The 12307-nt window shown below is 36.4% G+C and overlaps 1 protein-coding gene across 1 annotated transcript in view; it reads left to right on the top strand.

Annotated features, from left to right (window-relative positions):
* The window catches only part of LOC145240302 (palmitoleoyl-protein carboxylesterase NOTUM-like), a 233686-nt gene that overhangs the window by 188089 nt on the left and 33290 nt on the right, over positions 1–12307 (top strand). Inside the window, exon 10 of the mRNA XM_080103883.1 lies at positions 210–257. Within this exon, the coding sequence (XP_079960009.1) occupies positions 210–257 (48 nt within the window). The remainder of the gene's footprint in view (positions 1–209; positions 258–12307) is intronic.

Genomic DNA, 12307 nt, shown 5'->3' with positions numbered 1-12307 from the left:
TACTACAGTCCCTACTATGGTGCTAAATGTTTGGACTTTAGAAAGAAGTGTGCCGATAAAAGTAATAATAATCTCCGCTGTTTGAGACGCTTTTGCGAGCAGTTTTTGTGAGCACGCAGACACACAAATAAACGGAGATGTACGTTTATGTAGAAATAATTTACCAATTTGCATTCATATAAATTTACATCTTAATTTTTTTTTTCTAGAGCCGTGTTTGCGCCCGCCTGTATGTCCCACATAATGTTGATGAAAAGGTATGGACTTTTATTGATTACAAATGTGTCTATTGTAAAGAACAGCATGCTAAATCTATAATATAATTGGAGGTCGTTTGTGTATGCTTGTATGTCTGATTAAAACTCAAAAACGAGAAAACATACCCAGAAAGATTTTTATTGATAATTATATTTAATTTACTAGAATTAACGAGCTTGTATTATTTCTAGTATATTGAATGCAAATATTGTATTATTTCTAGTATATTGAATGCAAATATTGTATTATTTCTAGTATATTGAATGCAAATATTGTATTATTTCTAGTATATTGAATGTAAATATTGTATTATTTCTAGTATATTGAATGCAAATATATGAACAGCAGACATAGTATAGCTTTTCCTTCAGAACATAACATTTGATTAAATTATTATTGGTATTGTTTTTGTTTTTTTGTTTGTTTTTTGTTTTTTTTTTTTGTTTGTTTGTTTTTTTTTCAATCTCTTGTACTCACTGGCGACATGATTTTTTCCTCGTCGCTGGACTCAAGCAATGTCGCTTCAGGAAAGGTGTGGTTAGAGATTGTACAACTTTTGCTTCACAGTAGGATCATTTCTCTCTCTCTCTCTCTCTCTCTCTCTCTCTCTCTCTCTATCTATCTATCTCTCTCTCTCCCTCTCTCTCTCTCTCTCTCTCTCTCTCTCTACGGTTTCTATTAGTTAGGATATTTTTCCCTGAGTTTACTAAAAAAAAAAAGCTGAAATCACTATTAATAATTCCCCCCCCACTCTTTATTTGTGCCTAAACCAAAACGTAGATTCCATGAACAAAGCTTAGTTCTTAGAATTACACGCCTGTTGAACTCTCTTCCGCTTTTCTGCTTTCCAACTGACTACAATATGGTCGTCTTCAAGTCCAACATGAACAAGTTCTTGATGAGCAGTCCCCTTAAATAATCCAATTTACCAAATTTCCACTACTAACGATTACTATGATATTGTCCCATTGATCTCCAGGCCTTGATAAGTGATGACTCCTTTGTAAAAAAAAAATATTATTTTATTTTTATTCTTTATATTTATTAATATAGTAGAAATTAGTAAACCAAAATCAGACCGGCAAAGTCTACACCATTTTTTAGGATGGTTTCTTCTCTGAGATATGGTTTTGCACATTTTTAGGAGGTCAACATACCCAGACTTTAAACTCGCAATTTGAGAAGGGGTTACTTTATTGCTAACCGCTTCAAGCACCCCTACTTGGGAATACCGACGGCGCTGCCTAGATAATTTTTTTTACAAGAGTGCCATTCTTCCAGAACGCTAGCTTTTCAAATTCCACTTTCCTGGCCTTGTGTCTAACTATACAGTAGACCCCCGGGATACGGCATTAAAAATTAGAACAAAATACTGAACAGTATATCATACACATGTATATAATCAAATAACATTATAAACAACACCGTAAGGTGGGGTAAATATGGTAACCTGAAGAATCCAGGGGCCACCGTATCTCGGGGTTTTACTGTGTATTCGTGAGAGGAACGATAGTAAGATTCTACCTGCAAACATTGTTGAGAAATGCCTTTTACTATTATTTTTGTTTCACTATTTTTAAAACTAAAAAACAAAACAACCACGGGCGGTTATAGTCAGCTATACTTTCATAAACATATATCTATATATATAAAAATCAAACGTCTGGTTTGTTCAAAGTCGATAAACTAGAAATTTACACGCCCGTTTTCCGTGAAATTTTATAAGAGTGACTGTTTATCATCTAACTGTGTTTTTAAATATTAAAAAGTAAAAAATATTAACATATTAAAAAAAATAAACTTTTATTCGTTAAGAATACTTTCCGATTTTAGCCGAGCCGATTATATCGCTTATTCTTTACTTTACCCCCTTACACACACACACACACACACACACACACACACACACACCTTTTTTAAAAGCAGTTTTACGTTTGTTCGCTGTTTTATTTTTTTTTTTTTGCTGTTGTTTTTTTTTGTTTTGCTTATTTCTTGAAGTTTAACATCATTTTTTTATATATTTACACATTTCGCTTATTTTTTTACTTTACCTCCCCCCCCCTTTATACACACACCTCAAAACAACCGGGCAACATTCTGCGTGACTATTCGGTTTTTATTTCCGGTAGCTTTTTCAGTCCATACACCACGATTTGACGACTCTAATCGATAAGTGAAAAAAATCCTCTATTTTGTAAAATTTAAATTCATTTCCCACTTTTTTAATTTAAAACAAATTAGGTGAAAGTACAGTTTTTTTGCGAAGAAACAAAATTGAAAGTACACAGAAATTTTTATATGATGTTATTTTGAAAGCCATTCTTAACATGGAGAGGATGTTTTGTAACTATTCTGTGATTACACCTTACAGTTTCAAAAAAATAAAAAAACAAAGATATCTTGAAACTTTAATTAAACCTAGAACCCCATCTTCCAGCGTAGACCCCTACTACCAGGTCTCCTCCAATATCAGGGGTCTACGTTCCAACCTTCCAGAGGTTGAAACCCAATTACAGGAGACGAAACCGGACATATTATTTCTATGTGAAACTGGAATAGGGCCGACCACTTCCCTAGATGAGTTCATAATTAATGGATACTCCAATTTAACAGCTAAATCTGACTCCCAAGATCGCCATGGGCATGGAATATGTGCCTACATTAAGGATGGCTTCCCATGTGGCAGGGATATCTCTAGAGAAGATCCTAATTTACCCTATATGTGCTTCAGGGTTGCACTTGCTAACACCACTGCATTTATATTTGCCCTCTATAGGCCCCATAACAGTGGAGTTACTATCTTTAAGAGCATATCTGAGAAAATAGACCACATACTGTCTTCACATCCCTCGGCTAACATTCACATCTGTGGTGACTTCAACGTCCATAACGTGGAATGGCTGACCCATTCAAATAAGACAGATGATGAGGGGAGGTTTTGTCATGATTTTGCCATTGCTTATGACCTCACTCAGATTGTTCGCGAACCCACCCGTGTGCCCGATACACCCAATCAATATGCAAGCCTCTTAGACCTTTTTCTCTCAACGTCCCCTGAGCTATGTTCATGTACCGTTCATTCTCCTCTAGGATCCTCCGACCACTCCGTCGTATCAGTTAAGATAAAAACGAAATGTAAGAAGCCCCCAGACGTACCCCTCCACCGTACTGTATACCGATACTCTATGGCTGACTGGGATAGCTTCCGTACATTCATATCTGATTTACCTCTGCACTCCATGTTTAAAAAGGAAGTGTCCTCTATAGTATCAGAGCTGACCGAATGGTTAATTGTAGGCATAGACCAATTCATACCATCTAAAAAATTCCAACAAAAACCTAACAGCCAGCCATGGTTCTCCCCAGAATGTGCTGCTGCTATCGCGCACAGAAACCACTTTTTCCATAGCTACCAACGTAATAGATGCACTGAGACTAAAGCTGCTTTCAGGACTGCCAGCAACCAATGTAAAAGAGTAATAAAAAATGCAAGAGAGCTATATGCCCAGTCTGTTAAATCCAAGGTAGCTGATCAGCGGCTTGGGTCCCACCAGTTTTGGCAAATAACAAATAGGATCCTGAACAGAAGTGTGCGTTCTATCCCAACCATTATCAATGGACCAGAGGTCATCTCGTCAGCGTCAGACAAGGCCAAACTATTTGCAAAGAACTTTGCAGCTAATTCTACCCTATGCGACGAAGGCCATCAACTCCCCATATTTCCTCCTATAACACAGAACAAGCTAGGTAACATACAAATATCCGTGCATGAGGTCGCCAAGCTAATAAAAAACCTAGATTCCAGTAAAGCAACTGGCCCTGATGGCATCCTAATTATAGTGTTAAAAAAGCTTCAACCAGAACTTGCTCCCATACTTACGAAACTATTTAAGCGCTGCCTTAAGGAGAAGTGCTTTCTGACCCCCTGGAAGACCTCATCAGTTTGCCCTGTATTTAAGAATTCAGGTGATAAGTCATCTCCCTCTCAGTACAGACCATATAAGTCATCTCCCTCTCAGTACAGACCTTCTCTGTGTTATGAGTAAGTTGCTGGAATCCATATTAAATAGAGAAATAGTCAACCACCTCAGCAGGAATAACCTTCTTAGTGACACACAATATGGTTTCCGCTCTGCAAGATCTACCGCAGATGTGCTGACGGTTATATCCCACAGGATTAGTGAATCTCTTGACAAAGGCTTCCTTTCTAGGGCAATTGCTCTTGACATATCAAAGGCCTTTGACAAAGTATGGCATAAGGGTCTACTTCACAAGATTTCCAGCTACGGTATAACTGGAAATGTTTTCTCAATCATTAAATCATTTCTCTCCGATAGGCTCATAAGAGTAGTGGTAGATGGTCAAAAATCGGAGGCCTGCAATATAAATGCTGGAGTCCCTCAGGGGTCAATCCTGGGCCCAACTCTCTTCCTGATCTACATCAATGACCTCCCTAAACACATACTTAAATCATTCGTTGACATCTATGCTGATGACACGACCATCTATGGCAACACATCAAAGGCTGTAAATGACGAAGTTCTCTCTGATTCTCTCTCCTCTGATCTCGAGCGCGTGGTTCAGTGGGGGAAGATGTGGCTAGTTACCTTTAATGCATCCAAAACCAAACTCCTATCCTTACATCATCAACGCTCTGATCCCCAGCTGGCATCAATTGTGATGGATGGCTCTCGTCTGGGTGAGGCCCCGTGTTTTGACAAGCTTCTGGGTTTGACCTTTACTCCTGATCTGAAATGGAACACATACATCAAGTCTGTTGCCAAGGTCGCTGGAAAGATGGTGGGATCCTTCTACCGCTCCAGAAGATATCTCACTACTGATGCAATTCTCTATCTATATAAAAGCCAAGTACGGCCAAGGATGGAATACTGTTGCCATATCTGGGCAGGAGCTGCCAAAAACAGCCTATCCTGCCTAGACAGAGTACAAAATAGACTTCGTGGCTTAGTGGGGGATGCCCTTTTCTCTACCCTGCGACCCCTCTCCCACAGAAGAGACGTTGCAAGCCTATCCTTGTTTTATCGTTATTTTCATGGCAGGTGCTCGTCTGAACTCCAATCCCTGGTCCCCCCTCGCCAATCTTTCACAAAAAACACCCGTCTAGCTGAATCCACTGTGAAAAATTTCCCCCACTCTATATCTGTGCCTAAATCAAAACGCGGATTTCATGAACAAAGCTTCTTTCTTAGAACTGCACGCCTGTGGAACTCTGTTCCGTCTGCCTGCTTCCCTCCGGACTACAACTTGGATGTGTTCAAGTCTAATGTTAACAAATTCCTAATGAACCGCCCCCTTAAGTAAACACTTCATCAAATCTCCTCACTAACGTAATGTACTTGCAATAACCCTTATCCCTGAGTGGCTTCCGGGCCTTGATAAGTGATAACCTCTGCGTAAAAAAAAAAAAAAAAAAACCTGAAAAAAACTATTTAAAAATAGCGTTGTCTCAAATTTTGCATCAAACTGGTTTACTTTTACAGTAGATATTGTTGTCGGACGTATACGATGGCAGATGCTACCGTGCTATTTTTATAGTTCCCCGCCCCCCACAGTGTAAATTCAAGTTTTACGATTTTTTTTTTTATTGTACGGTGGAAGCACAGAATCCTTGTAAAAACACCCTCAGCTCCTCATTAAGAATGGTTTTCAAAATAATGACGTTAATATTTCAGCACGGACAACATACATAAGTACCCAAAATTTCAATTCTATTGGGAAACGTTTCTAATTTATAATAAAATAAAAACATTTAATCCTTTTAAAACTTCATCTTGCATTATATTTTTTCATGGTTAATTTAACTTAAATTTTAATTACATGATCACATTTTCAATAATTATGTTATATTTTAGCCATTTAAAGTTTGTAAAACATGTAAACAAACTTCTGCTAGATACCGATGTCGACCTTTAAGAGTTCCTTTTAGTGATTACCTGGTTTGAGGATATTTGTGCAACTAAATGACAAATCTGCCTTCTGTGCTTTCAACTAACAATTTATTACAAAAACAAAGGGTAAATTTTCACATTAGGTCCACCTCCAACATTTTTACCATAGGTAGGTTGGGGTGGGCGGTTATTCCGAAAGCCGTTCTTAACATGGGGAGAATGGTGGTATTTATTCCAAAAGCCATTTTTAACATGGAGAGGTTAGGAGTGTTTATTCATGGCCGCCAGTGAATTATAGTGCATAGTACAAGTCTTTATATCTCGAAAACTACTTGCCTCTGCAAATTTTAAATGAGACTTTCTTATTCAGCATAGTCGAAATCCTTTAAAAGTAGTAATTATTTAGAAAATTGTGGAGGTGGACCTAATGTAAAAAAAAAAAATACCAAAAAAGAAAAAAAGATATTGTGAAATTTATATTTCACTTTAAAAAAAAACTATTTAAAAATAGCGCGGTACCAAAAATAAAAATAGACAGAAAAATACCCCCTTCGGATTTGTACTTGGACAAAGATTTGAAAAAAAAATGTCAACAAAAACAAATATATAACAAGTAAATATTTTCAACGGCAGGATAAGTTACTTTCCTACCAAACTCGATAATTTTTTAGTGTTTTTATTTAATGCAAAATGTTTATTCGGCTCGAAAAACATAGCATTTACAGTTATATTTGAAAATTACAAATGGCGTCAGACTCTGTGTTAAACACGTTAAGTTTGGGAAAATGAGTTAAAATTTAAAAAACTGTACAAATTACTGTTAAATAACAACCGATTATATGTCAGCCTATGTCACGCTAACATATATTGAGTAAGTTCCGAACAGTATTTTGTATAGTTTTTAAGTTTTATCTCATTTTCCCAAACTTAATGTGTTGAACAGTCTGCCGCCATTTGTTTTTTTTTTTTTTTAAATATACTGATAAACACTGCATGTTTTAGAACCGATTACACATTTTACATTACATAAAAACACTCAAATCTTATCCAGTTAGATAGAAAAGTAACTTATCTTGCCTTTGATAACATTTATTTGTTATATATTTATTTTTCGGCAACTTTTTCGTATCTGTGTTTAGTAATACAAACCCTTTTTATTTAATGTAACGTTTAGTCGGCTCTAAAAACAGTGTTTATCGGTATATTTGAAAAATACAATTGGTGGCGGACACTGTTGATTACGTTAAGTTTGGGAAAATGAGTTAAAATAAAACACTATACAAAATACTGTCAGAAACCCACCGAATATATCAGCCTATGTCACGGTAAGATATTCGGTAGGTTTCTGACACTTTATAGTTTTTAACTTATTTTCCCAATCTTAACATATTCAACAGAGACTGCAACCATTTGTCTTTTTTTGAATACATCGATAAACACTGTGTTTTTCGAGCTGAAAAATCATCTAATTAGGTAGAAACATAACTTACCTCACCTTTGCTTTCATTTATTTGTTTTTGAACAACTTTTTCGAATCTGTGTATTGTAACTAAATACTAATTAAAAACTCACATTTTTCGATACAAAAAACAAAACAAAAACAAATTCGATTTAGCGTTTCAACATTTTAGCAATGTTCGGCTTAATCCACTGATTGTTGGTCGAGTCCAAGCCATGATTGACGGAAACTCCCGAGGATCTGGATCCAATTCTGCAAGAGTACCATTTTTTTTTTTTTTACATTTTCGCCTTTCTTTTTCACTTTTTGAGGTGGATTGCTGTACTAAGAATATAAGAAACATGCATTTTCTCTTTTTATTAGATTTGTCTATTACACCACATTGAGGCACAGCAACGCATGGCATGGTACAGCTAGTTTATTATATAAATTTTTAAAAAAAGTTTTTTTTATTTTTATACTTTCATAAACATATATTATTTCAAATAAATTCAATTAAAAATCTTTTTTTAATTAAAAAAAACGCTTTTATTTTCATACCTTCAGAAACATATATTCCTTATAAAATTTCAAATAAAATAAAAACTTATTTTTTTTAATTTTGTTATTAAAAGTTCTAATACAAGAGATTGTGCTATTTTTATCTTTTTATAATTTTGTTAATTTTTTTATGTGTATTTTTCAATAATATCTTTTCTTATATTTTATTTCAATAAATCGCTTCATTATAGAAATACTGAAAACAATGAAAGTAAAGGGACTGAGTTGCTTTGTCACCGCTTCTGGTAGCGTTACACCGGAAGTTAGGAAGTAGCTGACTATAACCATCACAGGCAGACGTAATCACATTTATTAAGTATATCTCCAATGAAAACACCCTCTCTCTACTACTACTACGGTCACCACCTTTATCACACACACACACACACACACACACACACACACACACACACACACATATGTATGTATACGTTCACGCACACACAATAAAACATATACAATATTTACAATAAATAATTTAAATAAAAAAATACTTCAAACAGTTTGGATCATTCTTTAGAGTTTCTTTCATATATCGTTACCCAAAAACTCGAATTGACTCCCCCCTTTTACCGTCATCACGCTCACTGTGCAAAAAAAAATAATGCTCTAAACACAAAAATATAAATAAAAACAAATATTTGCCCCTTCCCCACCTCAACTATCCGCGCGCTAACCTCACCAACTCCACCCATCCACCCGGGAAGTCGACATTTATTGCGTTCTAACTTTTCTCTCTTAGAAGTTCTCGCAATTGGTTTTATTTACAGAAAGGAGAAACCCTTTTTAAAAAAAAATGGAAACATGTCAGAAGGGCGGGTGAGCTGGAAAAATATCAAAGTGAAAATAATGGGGAAGAATGGTTATTCTTCTCGATATCAATGGCGTCCCTCCCCCCCCTCTCTCTCTCTCTCTCTCTCTCTCTCTCTCTCTCCCTCTCTTACACACACACACACATAAACACTTTCTCAACTTCTCTCGTATACGCTTTCTGTTTCTCAACACTATCTCGCTCTCCCTCTCTCTTTCTATCTCTTACTCACTCCTTCTTTCTCTCTCTTTCTCTCCCTCGCTCTCTCTCTCTCTTTCTCTCTCTCTCTCTCTCGCTCTCTTGATCTCTCTAACTCTCTTCATCGCTCTTTCACTCTTTTCCTCTCTCTCTTTCTCTCTCTTACTCTATCTATATCTATTTATCCATCTATCAGTCGGTCTTCCGCTGTCTATCTCCTTCTATCTCTTCCGCCTTCTCCTCTCTCTATCTTTATTACTATGTCACTCTAATATACCCAATGCTCTTCCTACATTTTCAAATGTTCACGCCAATAAATTTCAAATTTATGATAGAATATAAAAGTACCTATGACCTCATCTAAAATGTCATCAAAAATTAATTTCCTTCTGCTGATCTGCTATTTTCTATTTGATCTTCTCTTTCTTTTTCCCCTGTCAATTATCTTTTCTTATTCATCTGAGATGTCATCTTCAATGAGAAAACTTATTCTCTTCGCTTTTGCATCTTTGAAGATACTATATAATATATTATGAATTTCGAAACACAGCTGCTATGCCTAAGACGTCGCTATATTTGGTTTAATTCAGTTTTATGTAAAGGAAAAAAAGGAGAGGATGGAAGTCTTTGGTTGAATTTCAGATTCCTACGATTTTTTAATGCTTTACAATAGGTATTAGGCAATAAATATTCTCAAAATCTCGGGGGGGGGGGGTAAGTATTTATAGAATTTTAAGGGAATGATATGAGCACGACTTATTTCTTATTTGCATTAAATTTTATCCATTATTATTAGACACTAATATAGATTCATTTTCTTAAATTTCTTCTAAAAGCGTAATCAAACAATTAACTCCAACCCAGGGCACCCCTCCCCTTGTGACTGCGATCCTTTGTCCCTGATCGTCTTCATGGGAGCGGAAAATACTCACTAGAAATAAAGTTTGATGCGCAACATGTCCACATTTGTTAGTTTATTAACAAAGGTTTACTCAAAGGCAGCACATAAGCCACATAACGTATGTGCTTGTATTTTTTTTTTTTTTTTTTAATCACGTTCACCTCAAACAAGGTATATCGCCACTTGGACGTAAGGGACTACTAATTGGGACCATGACTTAGAAAGATTAACACGATTTTGGTTTACGTTACATTTGAACTTCTGCATATCAGTACAGTCAGGAAAGCAGGTAGCAGGAAGCGAATTTCAAAGTCTAGCTGCTCGAGGGAAGAAGCTATCAGAGTAGAAAGCGTTCTGACATTTAGAGACCTCAAGAGTGAAGGGGTGAGATTTTGTTGCTAAGCGGGTTTGTCGAGGAGGCACAAGTGCAATGAGTTCATCAAAGCACATTCCAATAAATTATTTGTAAAACAGACACAGAGATGCAACATTGTGGGGATGGAGCAGAGGTTAGAGCCTTGTGGACGAATTGGGACCTATTAGATTGAAGATTTTTTTTTTTACCCTATCCAAGAGGGAGAGACTACCGGTAGGTGCACCAGCCCAGATGTGACAACAATACTCCATACATGGGCGAATGGTGGCCTTGTAGAGATACAGGATATTCTCAGGTGTGAGTAGTTTTTTAATACTATTCCTTGCAGCAGCGCGTGTGTGTGTGTGTGTGTGTGTGTGTGTGTGTGTGTGTGTGTGTGTGTGTGTGTGTGTGTGTGTGTGTGTGTGAGGGGCACAAAGAGAGAGAGAAAGAAAAAGACAGAGAGAAGGGGTAATAAATGAGAAGAAGATAGACTTATATGTTCACCTGGAGGTAACCTATAAAACACTTCCTTTCTCGTTCAAGTCTTTCCGGCTAAGACTGATGAATAAAGAAGACGATAACAGAGAAGTCTCGCTCGGAAGTCACGTGGTTTGTTTAACTTTTATTTGGTAGAAACCTCTCCAACCCATAACTTTTCCATTAACATCCGCTACTATTTATTTATTATTATTATTATTATTATTATTACTACTACTACTACTACTACTACTACTACTACTACTACTACTACTATACACTACTTTGTCCGTTGGAGATACCCAACATTTGTCGGTCTGATCATCCTAGAATTAATCACATGAGAATTCCATGACATTCTTACAAATCGATCGAGGTATGACTCTGACCTCCTTCCTGATGATCTCATTTAGTTCCGTGGCGGTGTTGGATATCCATACACAGCGCTGTCTTAAAAATAGCCCCAAAGAAAGAAATCCTGGAGAGGAACTAATACTTGGGCTTGGAGGTTCCCACTCAAAATCATTCTTGAAAATGACCACATAGTCTCTAAAGATTCTATTTCAGCCAATATTAGGACAGTTTTGAGGTGTGAGAGCTTGCTCCATCTTGCTGGAACTAGAACTTTAGAATAAACGACTGATACAGTGTCTGCAGCTTCCGCATTTCGCACATTGTTTAAGATCAGATTAACTATACACTTCCTGGATGTCTTCAAATGATTTGCATAAATTATGCAAATTATGCTCTAAATAGTAGCAGGAGTCAATCGCGTGATCCATAAAACAAAATGGACGACATTCTTAATCAAAAAGAACTATTTTTAGACGGAAACTTGTTAATAATTTAGAGAAATTTGTTATTAAACCTATACTTAATTTTATATTATGAGTGTGACGGCTAGATATATTAATTAAAAAGTGAACAAAAAAATGAAATAAGGAAAATAAATAAAATCGAACATGGAATTATTATTGAAATTTGAAACAGACATTTTGGAGAATTTATTGTATTTATTTGCTTCCCCACCAAAGCAAATTAGGCACAAGGTCGTGTTTAATGTGGGATAAAAACCAGCTCCCATAAAAGTAGGCAAAAAGGAGGCACTCTGGTTACCAAAAATAATAATTGTCCCAGTATAGAGGGTTTCCCCTCCATTGACTGGTACAAATTATCTTAAGTGCAGCATCTACAGAACAGATACTACACTTTGATCCGGCCCGAAAGCCAAGAACAAGGTGATATTTATTTGCTCCCCCACCGAGCAAATTAGGCACAAGGCCGATTTTTAAAGTGAGGAGTGAAGGGAAAATGGGGACCAACTCCCCGGGGAGTAGGGAAACTGGATAGTGACAATTGGTATGAAGGGTTGCCCCTACATTGACCAAGGTCTTAT

The sequence above is a fragment of the Euprymna scolopes genome, chromosome 19, assembly GCF_053919585.1.
Source record: "Euprymna scolopes isolate OS-2025 chromosome 19, ASM5391958v1, whole genome shotgun sequence".
Lineage (NCBI taxonomy): Eukaryota > Metazoa > Mollusca > Cephalopoda > Sepiida > Sepiolidae > Euprymna > Euprymna scolopes.
This window is presented reverse-complemented; position numbering and strand designations above follow the sequence as displayed.